The sequence below is a fragment of the Equus caballus genome, chromosome 3, assembly GCF_041296265.1.
Source record: "Equus caballus isolate H_3958 breed thoroughbred chromosome 3, TB-T2T, whole genome shotgun sequence".
NCBI classification, from domain to species: Eukaryota; Metazoa; Chordata; class Mammalia; order Perissodactyla; family Equidae; genus Equus; species Equus caballus.
Window position 1 is genome coordinate 24369534 of NC_091686.1, and position 15054 is coordinate 24384587.

Here is a 15054-nt window from a genome sequence, read left to right on the forward strand (position 1 = left end):
GCAAGATTGTTTATTAGAGTTCCCTCTTGAAAGCCTTTGTTTTGGAAGCTTTCTTATGCCAGTTCCATGACACTATAACTGGGATTTTGCATCAACCAAGAAACTTTTCTAAAACAAAAATAGTAAGTATAAAAAAAGTTGTGGAATATTTAACAACGCTGTCTTTTGGTACATTTCCCAGATTGGCAGAGTGTATAAGAAGTGGAAGAAACCAATTATTTTAGGGTTATATAACAATCAATTGTGTATCACATTAGGAAACGTTATTTTGAATTTAGAATTCTATTGTCAGTCAGATTGTGAATTGAGAGGTTAAAAAAAAGACTTTTAGACTTGCAGGACTCAGAAAGTGTATATTTCATGTTCCTTTTCTAAGGAAGCTGTGTACCCCAGCAAAGTTAAAGAGTGATAACTAAGAAAGAGAAAGATGTGCAGTATAAGAAATAGTGGATTTAACCAGGAGTATTAGACTGACTTCTGTGCAGTAGTCCTAGCAGCCACCTAGCCAGATTAGAACAGAAAGAAGAGTGTCCTCAGGAAGAGTACTGGCATTCACTTCAAGCTATAGACAAAATGGTTAAGAAGCTCAAATTTTTAATGACAGGGGGAATAAGATACCCATTTCTTCTCTCAATGGGAAAAAACTGAAAAGCAATACAAACTCCAGGAAAAATACAAACCTGCAAGAAAATTATGAAGGAAATATAAAGCAAACAAAAACTAGGTTTTTGTTTTTGTTTTGTTTTGTTTTGTTTTTTAGAATCCTCTCTCCTACTTGTTTCACTTACAGTGAGATACAGAACTATAAAACTTTTAGAAGACAATGTTGAATATCTTTATGGTCTCAGGATAGTAAAGGAGTTCTTAAACTAGATACAAAAAACAAAGACCATAAAAGAAAGGTTTGATAAATTTAACTACTTTAAGAACTTGTGTTATTCAGGAGTTACATAAAGAAAGTAAAAAGACGAGTGAAAAACTGGGAGAAATATTTGTAATACATATAACTGACAAAGGAATAGTATTCAGAATATATAATGTACTCCTAAAAATCAATAAGAAAATGACGAAGAGACAAAAGACCCGAATAGGTACTTTGTCAAAGAGAAATACAAATGACAAACAAAAATAGGAAAAGACGCTTAACCTTGTTGTTAATCACTGAAACACAAAATGAAATCACACTGAGACATCATTTGTCAACCGCCCAATAGCCAAAAATTTAAGTCTGAGAATATCAATTGTTGGTGAGGTTGTACAGCAACTAGAACTCTATTCCAAAATGATATAACCATTTTGGAATAATGTTGACTGAAGATGCTCATGATCCAGCCATTTCAGGCCCAGGTGAATATGCTATTGCATTTATACCAGGAGATACATACAAGATTTGTTACTTGTAGCACTGTAACAGCAAGTAACTAAAAACAAGCCAAGTGTTCGTCAAGAAAAAAAGATAAATAACATTGTGGTATAATTTTCAATAAAATACTGGTCAGTAGTGGAAATAAATGAGCAAAGCTGCAAGCAAGATGATTAATCTCAGGAATATAAAGTCGAGGGGAAAATTTAAGTTGCAGAAGAAGGCCACAGTGTGATTCAATTCAAATTCAGTTCAAAAAGCTGCAAAACTAACAGTATACTTATTCAGGATGTTAACATAGGCAGTAAAATTATAGTGAAGTATTTATTTCCCTAGGTACTTGTTCTATTATTTTTTAAATACTTGACATATTACACATTTATATGACATTATATTTATTTATTCAACTAAAGAGGGCCATAGAGCAAGAGTGGCCTTGTATACCCTCCATCTCACTCCAAGCAAAAGCCAAAGTCCTCAGCAAGGCCTTACCAGGTCCTGCCTGATCTGACCCCCTCTCTCTTACCTTCTCATCTCCTAGCATTCTTCCTTTGGCCCCCCACACCAGACCATTAGCCCCTTGCTGATCTTCCAGTATGCCAGATGCCTTCCATCCTTAGGATTTTTGTATTACCTGCTGCCTCCTCCAGGACACTCTACCCATAGTTACACCTTAATTAACTGCCTCACCTCCTTTAAGACTTTGCTCAAATGTCACTTTCCCAATGAGACCTACATGATCACCTCATTAACAAGTGTAACTCACACCGACACACATGCATTCCTAAGCACATGATCCTTTCCTACTTTTGACCTTAGCGCTGGTTGGTGCTCAATCCCTCATGTATGTTGAATGCATGAATGGAGGCCTGGAGGACTTGAAGACTGGGATCAGAATAGCATCAGAATTGCAAGGGCAACCAAGTCCTCCTGTCTTACCCCCAAAGGAGAAAATACTCAATCAGCTGAAGGTCTCACCACTCTGGGAAAATTCGAAGTCCAGGCTGTGGGGGTTGCTTCCACCTCTGTATGGTTGGCCAACCCTTTCCATTTCAGCAGCACTCCCACACACTCCTGAGGCTACCAAGGCTTTGGCTCCACTTGTTGGTTTTTTTTTAAAGACAATTTTTTTTTAGAGCAGTTTTAGGTTTACAACAAAATTGAGAGGGAGGTACAGAGATTTCCCATATACTTCCTGCCCTCACACATTCATAGCCTCTCCCATTATCGACATCACTCACCAGAGTGGTACATTTGTTAACAAGGAGCCTACACTGACACATCATCATCACCCAAAGTCCAGAGTTTACCTTGGAGTTCACTTTTGATGTTGTATGTTCTATGAGTTTGGGCAAATGTATGATGACATATATCCATCATTATAATATCCTACAGTATTTTCACTGCCCTAAAAATCATCTATGCTCTGCCTATTTGTCCATCCCCTCTCCACCTCCAGCCCCTGGCAACCACTAATCTTTTCCTGTCTCCATAGTTTTTCCTCTTCCAGAATGTCATATAGTAGGAATCATACAGTATGTAGCTTCTTCAGATTGGCCTCTTTCACTTAGTAATATGCATTTCAGTTTCCTCCATGACTTTTCATGGCTTGATAGCTCATTTCTTTTTAGCACTGAATAATATTCTATCATGTAGGTAAAAATGAAAATGATTGATTTGACCCTGTACAGCTGATGGTGGTAGGGTGGGAGTAGTTGGTAGGAGAGGGTGACAAGGGAATTCTTGACATTGTTCCAGAGAGTATAAGTTGGTCCTCCATTTTTAGAGTAATTTGGCAATTTCACATTTAAAAAAATAATGCTCTTTGAACCAGCAGGTCTACTTCTGGGAAACTTTACTATAGACACACAAACTCGGTCGTCTCCTGGGGGCTTCTCCCAGCTCATGAGCCCGGATTCCCAGGAGGGAGTCTTTTATTTTGTCAGGGAACCTTGATTCCAAGGGACCAATCCCTCAGTCTCTCTCTGCCTCTGTTTCTTCATCCCATGCTTGATTAACTCCTATTCACCCTTCATTTATTCAAACCAAATGTTTCCTCTTCGAAGAGGTCTTCCTGACTCCCCATTCTAAAGTAGGTTGCCCTCTACCCATTCTTATTGTTTCTTCTTAGAGCACAGTTGACATTTATGGTTACATGTTTATCTGTAGGACTATTTATTTAGAGTCTGCACTCCCCGCAAGAGCAAGAGCAAGGGCTGTGACTGCTTTGTCCACCACTATGTCCCAGGGCCCGGCACAGGCCTGACTCATTGAAGCACTAAACTGGCTACTACCTGTTTTTGTCCTGAAACCTCATCTGAGTTCACCTGAGGCTTGCTTGGAACCCATTTACCAGGGAACTCACCCAGAGGCTTGCCTAGAGTGTCCCATATGCAGGGAGTAAAGTCTATGAGCCTGTCATCCCTGTGCCTGGGACCCCCGGAGTCAAATGAGAATGGGTAAATCACACAGCAAAGGCCATTAATTGTGGCCATCAATACAATTTGTGACCTGAGCAGGGCAAATGAAACTTGTGGGATGCCACTATCAGGCTGGGCTCTGAGGCCCCCAAAAAAGCCTTCCTGGACTCCACTGGAGATCAGTGTCTCCTCATTCTTAGCCTCTGGCCCCAGAACCTCTTGCTTATCCTTCTTTGCCTGAACACACCACACTGCCCGGGACTGCTCCTGGCTGGACCCCTCCACTTGACCGAGCACTTCTTCCAAAGCAGGCTGCTTTTGTCCCCAGTGGCCAGCACAGGGTGGAAGACAGAGAGGGGAATGCAGAGAGGAAAGAGGCAAGCGGCAGGGGCCCAACACCTCAGCCAACTGCCCACTATACCTTTCAACATTCTGGTTCTTGAGATGTTTGCAGCCAAATGCCAGGATGGCTCCCTGACACCCAGAGACCCATGTCATCACTAGGGTAAAATGATCGGGCTTCCCAAGCCTTTGGTGGGGTCCTTTGCTACATCCCCAGTTCACTTTACTTGTTAGAACCGTAAGTGTTGAAGTCAAAGATATCAGTTCAAGTCCTAGCCCATATATTAAGTGATATGACCTGAGCCTTTCTAAGCTGCAGAGTCCCTGTTAACAAATTTTGGGTTTTAAATATCTTCCCCATGCTATTATGAGCATGGGCAGACTGAGGTTTTATGGGGCCTGAAGCTTCTACATCTTGGCAGATCCTCAAATGAGGCGTCCTGAAGCTTCAGCTTCAAGGTCAATATACCTCTTCTCCATGCAAGAAAAGCAGCAGAAAATGCCAGATCGCCCTTGCTCCTCCTGCTTTGCAGCGAGGATGTGGGTCCACAGTCCAGGTTCCATCAATCTAAGGCCACACTCAGGCGGAGACTCAGAGACTAGCCACCTCCAGAATCCCTTCTGGCAACTGATGGCAACAGTGAGGGCAGCTCCCTCGTTTCCAGAGGTAATGGGCACAGAAGTTCTGGTGGCAAGCGTCAGTCCCCAGACCGACTTTGTGCCCCAATGGGACTTGGGGTATTCTGTTTGTACAGACTCAGATCTGCTTCCCTGTCCTTCCTAGAGGTTCTGTGAAGTTTTTTGTTTTTTTCTTTGAAACATGTACTGAGCACTTGCTGGCTCTCATTTCCTGAGCTCAGGACCAAGCCCTCTACACATCGAGTATCTCTTTAATAAGTCTCTTCGCTGCCAGAGCTAGGGGTTGTGGTCTGCAGTTAGGACTCTTACTCTGCTCTCCTCCGGGGCCTGGCCTGGAAGGACCAAGGGAAGACAATCACCCCAGAGCTGTTTTTTTCCCAAGCTCATAGCAAGCCTGATTTAATTACATTCACCCTGTGACCTGCCCTCTAGGCACTGATCCTGCTGCCAACCTCTTGCTCAGCCACACGCTCTGCCTGGCTTGCTGCCCAGGCCTCCCAAGCCTTCTCTCCCTCCACCTTTCCTCCTCACTGCCTCCCTCCAGGCTCATCTAGGAGGCTCTCCAGGTTCTGCACTCTGGGCCCAGAACTCACCACTTCCTGAATCCCACAGCTGTGGCCCCAGCCATGGCAGCTTGCTCTTCCCTAGGGCAAATAAGAGGGGGAAATGTGGCCCTTCTTGTCCATAAGACAGGTCTCTGCAAGCCTGATTCATCCTCTTCTCCCCACTGCAGCCCCAGAGCAAAAGCTCCCTCCTCCCTTCATACTCCTTCTCATGTTGTAACCTTGGACAAGTCTGTGTTTCGCTTGTCAAACTTTACAGGCTATAAACTCTAATCTGTATCACACAGGTTAATTATTATGTTTATTTCTGTAGGTAGGATCTTTCCTATTAGGACAAATCAAAGGCTCACCTTACCTGGGCAAGTGATGGGGGCATGTGGGCTCCTGGAAGATGGGGCAGAGAGTGGCTAAGAGAGATCACAAAATAAGAGAAATCTTGTCTGATTTCTTTCTGACGATACAGGTGAATATAACCGCCAATAGATTTGATGGAGTGAGGTGCCAGATGCATGGGGGGAATGGAGTCGGGGTGGGGGGGGGGGGTCTGTGTGTGTAGGCGGGGTACCGGAGGAGACACACAGAAGCTCACTGTACTGCCCCTCCACTCTCAGGCAGGACCAGGCCACCCTTCTCAGCTGCTGGATGACGCATCCCAAAGGAGGAGAGGGTTAAGGGGAAAGAAAGTGCTCGAGTAGGAACCGAGTCGTCTGAACTTATTCCCTGTGCCAAGAAGAAATGGAAGCACGAATTTTGCTTTCCATAAAGTGTGTCTGATGGGAACTCAGCTCCTAAAGAGGACTCAAAGGAAAGTCAAGAAGTGGGGAAATAGAAACATGTAGTTTGGGGACTCAGTCCTTTCCTACTAAAGGGGAGGACTCCCCAACTCCGGCCCCTCCGGTAGCTGTCTGCGGCCCCTGCACCCACGTGCCCCAGCTCCCTCTCCACCATACACTAGCCTCCCGGCCCTGGCGACCGCCACAACTTGGGGCCTCCGCTAAGGCCCAGGGTGCGCGGCGGTGGACGACGCCCAGCTGAAGCTGCTCCGGCCGCGCGGCAGCACCAGATCCAGGGCGAGGTTGCGCTGTTCTTTCTCGGAGAACACGGGCCGGTAGCCCAGCAGCTGCAGCGCGCCGGCACACATCTCCTGCACGCGGCGGATCTTGGTGAAGGGCAGAGCGTGGCGCCAGGCCTGGGAGACGTTGAGCGCGTCCCGGGACGTGGTCTTGAAGGCCTCGCGGCGCGCGCCGGGCCCGGACCCGTGAGTGATGTTGTGGATCCAGGCCTCGAGCTGGGGCGTGAGGCTCAGGCCCGCGAAGTCATAGAGCGCACGGATCTCGGACAGCGGCGCCCGCGCCAGGTCCTCGAAGCGCACTAGGCGGTAGCGGTCGCGCAGGAAGGGCGGCGGCTTGCGCGTGGCGGCCTCAGCGATGCGCACGTGGCTGCGGCACACCTCGCTCACCACGCGCAGGCCGGGATCAGCCTCCACCCACGTGCCGTTGGTGCCCAGCACGATGCCGTTGTCGCGCGCCAGGGCTTTGGCTGTCTGCTCGCGCGAGCGCAGCACCGCCCGCGGGTCGCGCACCAGGTGCACGATGCGCAGGTTGAGCGCCGGGTCGTTGAGCAGCGGGTAGAGCACCTGCAGGTTGAAAAAGCGCACCTCCTTGATCACCACGTGGCTGTAGGAGCGGCAGGCCTCCTGGGCCACGCCGAAGGGCCGCCGCGCGCACAGCGGTTTGCACACGGCCTCGCTGCTGATAGCGCCGCGCGGGAAGGCGCTGCAGGCCGGCGGCGAGCACAGCGCGCGGCTCACCGCCGACTGGAAGAGGTCCGACAGGTTGCGACGCCACGGCAGATAGGCATCGAACACGTCCATGTCGCACAGGAAGACGGAGCGCACCAGGTCGCGCACGGCCATGTGCAGCGCGGGCGCGCTGCCCTGCGAGAGGGCGGTCCACACGTGCCACCCAGGTTCCATCAGGTAGAAGACATCGGGGTGCTGGCTGAAGAGCTGGCCCACGAAGGACGAGCCTGAACGCCACGAGGACAGCACCAGTACGTGCACCCGCTCCTCGCTACCCACTGGGGACAGCGTCCTGGGCCGGGAGACCAGGAAGAGCAGGAGGCCAGACTGCGCCAGCAGGAGCGCGGTCACCACAGTGCTGGAGAAGCGCGACAGCCACATGCCGCCGGCCAGGGGCCTGCGGGAGGAGAGCGCAGCCGTTAGAGAGCGTGGCCTGCTCGCCCATCCCACACCCCTAACCAGTGCTTACAGGGAGCAGCCCCAGGACCCGAGCATGCGATCGATCATGGGGGCCTCCCAGGACCACGACGATCTCAGTTTGGGCGCTCTCCCTGGAATGTGAAGTTAAGACATAGCCACGATCTAGTCCATGCAGAGCAAAAGGCCAGTTGCAGAATACTGTAGGAAATGTTTCTTTCTCTTTATCTCTTTATCTGGGGAGGGAAATATCTTTAAAATAGAATTCCCACCTTTTGCCTAAGAATTCCTTTTAGGGAGACAATTTTAGGTAGTTTAGCTAAACAACTTAATGGGTGGTTTGGCCGATGTAAGAGCACCACCAAGCTCCCTCAGGTTGAATCTTGGCTTAATCACTTCCTGGCCTGTGATCTGGGACCAAATACTTAATCTCTCTATGACTCAGCTTACCCCTCTGTAAAAAGGGGATAATACTGGTCCTGGGGTATTGGAATGAGCATGGGGGGGGGGGGGGGCGCATGAGAACCTGTGCTGTCTACACAGTGTGCTTCTGCATCTTATGATTTTTCTTAAGCCAGCAGATACAATTTTTGGGAGGGTATCTTTCTGGAACTGTGTGAGTTTGCAGAAGAAACCAGTGAAGGGAGAGAGAGGATGGAGCCAGAGACAGGGAGAGGTGAGAATAGTCAGGCTCCTGGCAGGATGCTTGACCCCTTCCCTGCTGAGGTTACTCACCTCTGTCCTGGACTGCTGGGAGAGCTGCCCGCCCCAATCACAAATCCATGGGAGATGTCTGGAGGGTCCTCAGGGTCTGAGAAAGCAGGAGGGAGGCTGGGTCAGAGCCCCACATTAGGAGAAAGCCATGCACAGTGGGAGGGTTCTGCCTTCCCAGACTGACAGGAAGTTCCCCACAGGTGGGGATGGAGCTGCCCTGCCTCTGGCTGGAGCTGGGCACGGACCAGGTGCTGGATACATTTTTCCAAAGGAGTGCGAACTGACGGGCTCTCCTGCTGGATGCAGGAGAGAGGGCTGGCTTTGAGTCCCTCCATGCCTTACTTACGACTTCTCAGGCTGTTTCCTCCTCGATAAAATGAAGACGGTAACATTTAAACTCTTAGGGTTGTTGTGAAGAACGCTGCTACACACATGTGTGGAAAGGGCTTGGTAAAGTGCCACACATATGCCCCCAGTTACTGATACTGTTGTAGTGTTGAGCTGTGTCTGGAGAGGAGGAACATGGGAGGTCTCTATCCAGATGAGACACCCTGAGGCCACCTATGCTTAGAATCCCAGCATCTCCCAGGCCCACCTTTAGCCCCCAACCACCCCTGAGTCCTTTAGTGGATCCTGAGGTTGTCACACTTGTCCTGCAGAATGAAAGAAACACTCAGCCCAGCTCCCACACCCTGAGGTCCCAGAGTTTTCTCCTCTTTGCACCTGTTGGTCCTGCAATAATCTCAAGGATGAGCTGCTTTGGGAGGGAGGGGCCTGGAAGTTTCCTCCTTGCTTCCACAGCATTTGGATCCCATTAAGACCCCCGCCTCCCCTGCCCATGTCACCACTGAGAGAAGCCGAGGTCTAAGTTGTGAGCAGATCCCATCTCTGCTCCTTCCCCTTATTGCGAGGCTGCAGGAGTGGGTAGAGACACCCAAGAGCTCTGTCATCTGCTGACTTCAGAACTGCCTCCTGGATCCCATACCCATGCCTAGAAAACCTGGAAGACAAGGACAGTAGCTACTATCTGCTCTGCACATGTTATCTCCTCTCCTTAAGGTGTGCTTCCTCTGAGAACAGGGTGCAGGGGAGGAAGGGAACTCGTAACTCGTATTTACAGACAGAAATTACTTCAAGTGCCTGATGCTTTACATCCACTCTGTGATTTAACTCAACCGCCCCTGAGGTGGGCATTAAGATCTCAATTTTTTAGATGAAGGACCCAAGGCTTGGGGAGACTTCAGGGTAACTAGGACCTCAAACCAAGACTTCCATAAGTTCCTGGCGCTTACCCATCACAGGCTGCTGTCCTCTTCCATCCCTGGGAGATCCCTGCAGATCACAGGACCCTGATGTTTGGTCCAAACACAGCTTCCCTGGCCAGCCCAGCCCTCTCCTGGGTAGGGAGGATCTTGACCCTATACCAAGGTGTTCGTTACCTGCACTCCAGGAAACCAGAGGTTTTCTTAAGTGACTCACACAATACAGGAATTGTTATTTGATCCTGTTATTGGAACTCAAGAACTAGGAAGGAGATAAAAATATCCTACCCCTGGAGGGGTGTCCAGAGAAGTCCGGGTCCCAGCTGGGAGTTTTCTGATAAGGAGCCATATGTTCAGCACACCCATTAATTGCCCCAGGGTTCAAAGTTAGGAACAACATGTCAGGCAGGCCCTCTAATATGTACGTACTTTATCTTCATGACTGAATCTTATCTTCCCATCATCCCTAGGAGGTAGAAATTATCCCTGTCTGTTTTAGTTGAGGCAGTGGGGCTCAGAGACATGAATACTCAGTTAGTAAAGGGCAAGGCAGGGGTTTAAGTCCCACTGTCAACCCCCAGGGTAGGGATCTGGGGTGGGTTCCACTGCTCAGCCTTTGCCCAATGAAGTCTCCCATCTTGGGAGGCCTAGGCCCTCCCCTATAAAGTCTTTCCTTTTTAAATTCTTTTTTGGAGGTATATGTTTATTAGGTGTTTAATTTTGGGATAAACTAACACATAGAGGTGATACAAAATTCTAAAAGTACAGATGAGGGCATCATGGGCTTATGTCTTAAGAATCTGTGAAAATTAGAAAAGGGGACACAGTCCCACACCAGAGTGCCAGGGCCACTCAGTGAAAGGGAAGTGGCATTCTCTATCCCTACACCTCCCTCAGGCCATCCTCAGAGGCAACCCTGCCTCCAGCTTCCACCAAGTCTTTGATGGTAATGATGGTGATGATGAAAATACTCATATATTTTGGGGGTGGGGTGGGGGTGGGAGTAAAGTACAAGAGGCCATGGAAGGAATAGAAAGTTCCCCCTCCTCCCCGATACCCAGAACCACCTTACAGAGTGCTCTTTCTCAAGTCGCTGAAACTTTTTTGGTCATAAAGTCTTTTTAAAATTTATTTTTGTCAAAATAATACACATAGCTTGAATAGGCATAAGCTATCCCTGGAAGTTTGTACAAGAAAATAACCATGTTAGTTTCCCCTGGGTGGGGAATGAAATAGCTGGGAAAAGAGAGTTCACAATAAATCCTTTTTTGTACTATTTGAATTTTGATCCATATGAACATATATATATATATATACTATTTAAAAATTACTAAATTAAAAGTTTTAAATGTACATAGTTTAAAAAGTCAGATAATTATCACAAGTCCTTCTCTTGCTCCAAAATCCTATTTAACAAGAGGTAATTGCTTTCAAATTTGTTAGTTGTTTCTTCTGCTAATTACTTTATTTCTTAAAAAGAAAGCATGAGTTGTTACAGTTAGAATTTATAGCATTTTCTAATGACTTGTTTTAATGAAAGATAAAGATTTATCTTCTCTCTACACATAACACACACACACACAGAGAAACGTAAATACACTTTCCTTCTACCCCTAGCCTCCTAAAATAATTTTTGGTTAAGTCAATATTCAAATTTACATTATATGACCTTATAAAACAGCTCACAGCTGAAGCACGTAATGCACCAAGAGTACATTTCCTTTCTCGTACAATCTTTGTCTTCATCAGAGTTAAATTGCCTTAGAGATTAAAATTGTAATAGTAGGTTTGAAAGATAAAATTGAGGAAATGGAGAAAGTAGAACAAAAAACCAGATGAGGGATAAAAGATGTAAAATAGAGAAAAGAAAGCAAGCAAGAGGATCAGTCCTGGAGGTCTAATGTCGAGGGCCCCTATCATGGTGGAGCTGACAATCTAGTTGGGGGTGTTAAAGACACACCCATGGTCAAGAGACCAGATAGTGGTCCAAGTGAGTGGCCTGGGCATCCAGTACCACAGGAGGGTCCTGTGGATTCTGGCAAAACTGCCACATAGCCTCCCGCTAATCGACATTGCACCAAGCCACCAGAGCTGCCTATACCACTCATTTGATCATGACATTCTTGGACTCAGCAACCTTCAGCTTTCTAACCTCACTTCCCATAATTTCTGCATTTTCCAGATAGTCTACAATAGACTTTTTTATTACTTTGGTAATCATAAAATCCATTTTTTCTCGTTGGTTAAAGGAGGCATGCATGGAGTTTGCCTCTTCCAGCTTTCACTGCAGAGAGAGAAGGGCCTGCAAATCTATCTCCCAGCTGACCCGAGTACCTGGTTGGCCAGAGGACAGGGGCATGGGATGGAAAATTATCTCCTGTGCTGAGAAAGGTATCAAGGCCCCCAAGCCCTGTCTCAGTCTGAGGGCTGTGGGCTGGGCAGAAGACATGCCTGGCCCAAACCCTGGCCACATCTGCCAATCTCTCTGCCAGCCCCGATGAGCAGCTGCGTGGCACGAGCCCGAGGCAGGGAGGCTGGAGTCGCACAGCCCAGATGCTGCTGGAGGAAATTTCTGCCTGCAAGAATCTATGTGAAGTGAAATCACACTGTCTGGGCAAGGAGCCTCAAGTCTCCCTGGCTCAGCCCTGGGGCATTTCAGAGCAGATGAGCAGATATCAACACAGAAACGCTTTGCCCTGTCTCTGAGCTTTGGGATCCTCAAAATGCACTTTGCACAGCACCTAATTTGGTGTAAATCGTAGAACCTGACAGCTGGAGGGCCCTAAAGTCTGGGGGCTCCCACCTCTTTTCTGCAGTACCACACACAAGGTATGGGGGTAAGGAACACACATTTAGCATATTCCTCTGTGTTCCTCCAGGTGTTGACAGAGCCCTCTTATTATGGGGATAATCTGGAATGTTCTCTGGTTTATTTTTTTTTAAGCTTTTTTTGATTAATTTATTATTTTAAAAAAGTAAATTATTCTTACAAGTCAATGACAAGAAAAAGAAAAAAGAAGGGACAGTTTTAGAAGAAAACAACTCAAACACATAACAGCCAAAAGCAACGTGTGGTCCTTGTTTGGATTCTGATTTGAACAAATCAACTGTAAGAAGGTATCTTTGAGGTAATCAGAGAAATTTTAATACGGACTGAAATAGTAGGTGATATTGAGAAATCATTGTTAATGCTGCTATCACTACCTAGAATACTCTTGTTCATGCATTTCTGTACCTATCTCTCCTTACTAGACTAGAAGCAGGACCTTGGCTGTCTCATTACAGGGAGTAGGGCTAGCCCAGTGGCTAAGGGTATGAACTCCATTTGTTCATTTACTGTGTGATCTTTGGCAAGCTACTTAATCTCTCTGTGCCTGTTTTTTTTTTTTAATCTATAAAATGGGATAAATAATATAACCCCATTATGTGGGCTTGATTTGAAGATTAAATGAGTTAATATTTGTAAAGCACTTAGAACAATGTCTGGCATATAGTACACTTCTAAGTATTTCTTCAGAAATCTTCCAAATTCTGGGTCACAATGATGTTCTATGAATCCAACGAGGAGCCTTTCATAAGGACAACTCAAGAACAATAGCCTAACCACATTCACGTGACCGTAGCACCCTAGCAACAAAATATGGGGCAGCACATGTACATACAGACAGAAGATGGTGAATAATGGCCAGAAGCCTGGCATTGAAGGCAGACCGGGTTCGAATCCTGCCTCTACAACCAGTGAGGTGTGCGACTCTGAGCAAGTCACTCCTAACGTCTCTGTGCTGCAGTTGATTCCTCTGTAGAGGAGGCTATAACAGCACCTACCACACCTGCTGGAGGGGAGTAAATGGAACAAGATAACCCTTAGCACGGCCAGCACTCACTGAGCAGGCTACTATTCTCATTAGTCCTGATGCCTGGCTCACTCACTCATGGCTTCAGGTCGGCCAAGTCCTTTCTGCTCTTAGGCCTCAGTTTTCCCATCCTCATGCCTCTGATATACGAGGGAAGAGGAAAGAGAGTTAACATTTGCTGGGCACCTACGCTGAGGCCAACAGAGATCTCTTTTGTTGCCCCAAGATCCAGCAGCCAGAAGCAGGGGCCGCCAAACTCAAATTCAGCTGGATCTGGTTTTAAATTCACTCACCAAGCTGCTTTTCCTCAAAAGTTCCGTGGGAAAAGCCTTTAGAGAGCTTTCTAGATTAAAGTCATTCCCTTTGAAACTCAAATTTCATCGGATAGGGATCCCTCAACAGTGATCTCGTGTGCAGCTGAAGCCCAGGAAGACACTTTCAAACCAGCGACTGGGAAGGCGATGCCCTTTCCACGTTGCTCATGGAACCACCACGCTCGGCTCCTCCCCGCAAACCCGACCTCCAGCTGCAAGATCAATGCTCTCCAAACTGTGCCACCGGCCCAGCCCCAAGCCTTCCCAGGGTGGGGGCATCCCGCGCGGAGAAAGGACAAACCAACGTACCGCAAAGCTTGGCGTCCCTGCTGGACCCGGCGCGGCCCGGAGGCAGACACCCCTCTCCCGAGGCTCAGCAAAGGCTCCTTGACCTCGTCTCTTCCAAGTTCCACTCCACCGCCGGCTCTGTCTCTTCACTGGGAGAGTCCACAGAGGCTGATTTGTTCGTTAGGGTCCCAAGGCTAATAAGGGGCACCCAGTGACACCGGGGAGGGGGCTCTAAGAGGCATAGACGGGGGTCAGCGGATACCAAGATATTGGAGACACCTGGAGACCCAAAGCAGAGGGAACCTGAGAACAGGGCAGGAGCCCCCTAAAAAAAGAGAGGCGTCGTAAGAATGGGATGCTGGGGGCGGCGGGGAGCAATCCTGGGGCAACGGCAAGAAACAAACTCCGGCGCTCCTGACCCGGAGCCCGGCGCCCTGCGCTACCTGCGCTGCAAGCCGCGGCCCACTGCGCTGCTCCGCGCTGCCGACCGGAGCTGAGCGCACACAATGAGGCGCTTTCAGACGTGGCTGCGGTCCCGGAGCCGGCGGGCGGGAGCCAGGGCGGGAGAGAAGGAAGGAAGGAGCCGGTTGGCCCCCGGCTGCCGCTATCCTCTCCACCCGGGGACCGAGGGGCCACGCCTCGGGGGAGGGGCAGCTGCCTAGAGGCGGGCGCAAGAGGGCCCCGAGTAAGGGAGGCACAGGTGGGCCCGGGGGGCTGCGGGAGGCGCGCTGTTTGGCCAAGGATGCCAAAGGGCGCTCGCAGAGTCACCTCTCGTCTCACTAATTGACCAGAAAAGTTGTCTCCCCCTCCATACACCAGAGAAGGGAGGCTTCTGGGAGCACAAAAGGCCCTTGTGAAGGAAACTGAATCTTAATCTTGCCCCTCCTTGCTCTCAGTGGCATCCTCACAGCGAAGTGACTTGGAATCTAAATCACTTCCCAAGCCCCGGGTCTCAGCCCTAAGCCAAGTCCGCGATCCCCTGACGCCAAGGGCACGCAATAGCCAAGCTGAGAGGGAGGGGCCGAGACACCAGGTGGCCCTCAGGAGCTGGGCCCGCAGCTGGCTGTCCCCTACACA

The 15054-nt window shown here is 48.6% G+C and overlaps 1 protein-coding gene across 3 annotated transcripts; it reads right to left on the reverse strand.

The window, feature by feature from the left end:
- Positions 1-577: 577 nt before the first annotated feature.
- Positions 578-14905, reverse strand: CHST6 (carbohydrate sulfotransferase 6). 3 transcript variants are annotated; one of them, XM_070263120.1, is made up of 5 exons: positions 14421-14905; positions 13999-14302; positions 9552-9698; positions 8281-8356; positions 578-7525 (listed from the first exon to the last, which is right to left on the reverse strand). In XM_070263120.1, exons 3-5 carry the CDS (start codon positions 9553-9555, stop codon positions 6322-6324), a joined length of 1284 nt encoding a protein of 427 aa, XP_070119221.1. In that variant the 5' UTR covers positions 9556-9698; positions 13999-14302; positions 14421-14905; the 3' UTR covers positions 578-6321. The 3 variants fall into 3 exon arrangements, with proteins under 3 accessions (XP_070119221.1, XP_023493111.2, XP_005608494.2); XM_023637343.2 differs by having other exon boundaries at positions 13999-14472; XM_005608437.4 differs by lacking the exon at positions 9552-9698 and having other exon boundaries at positions 13999-14743.
- Between the last annotated feature and the right edge of the window lie 149 nt (positions 14906-15054).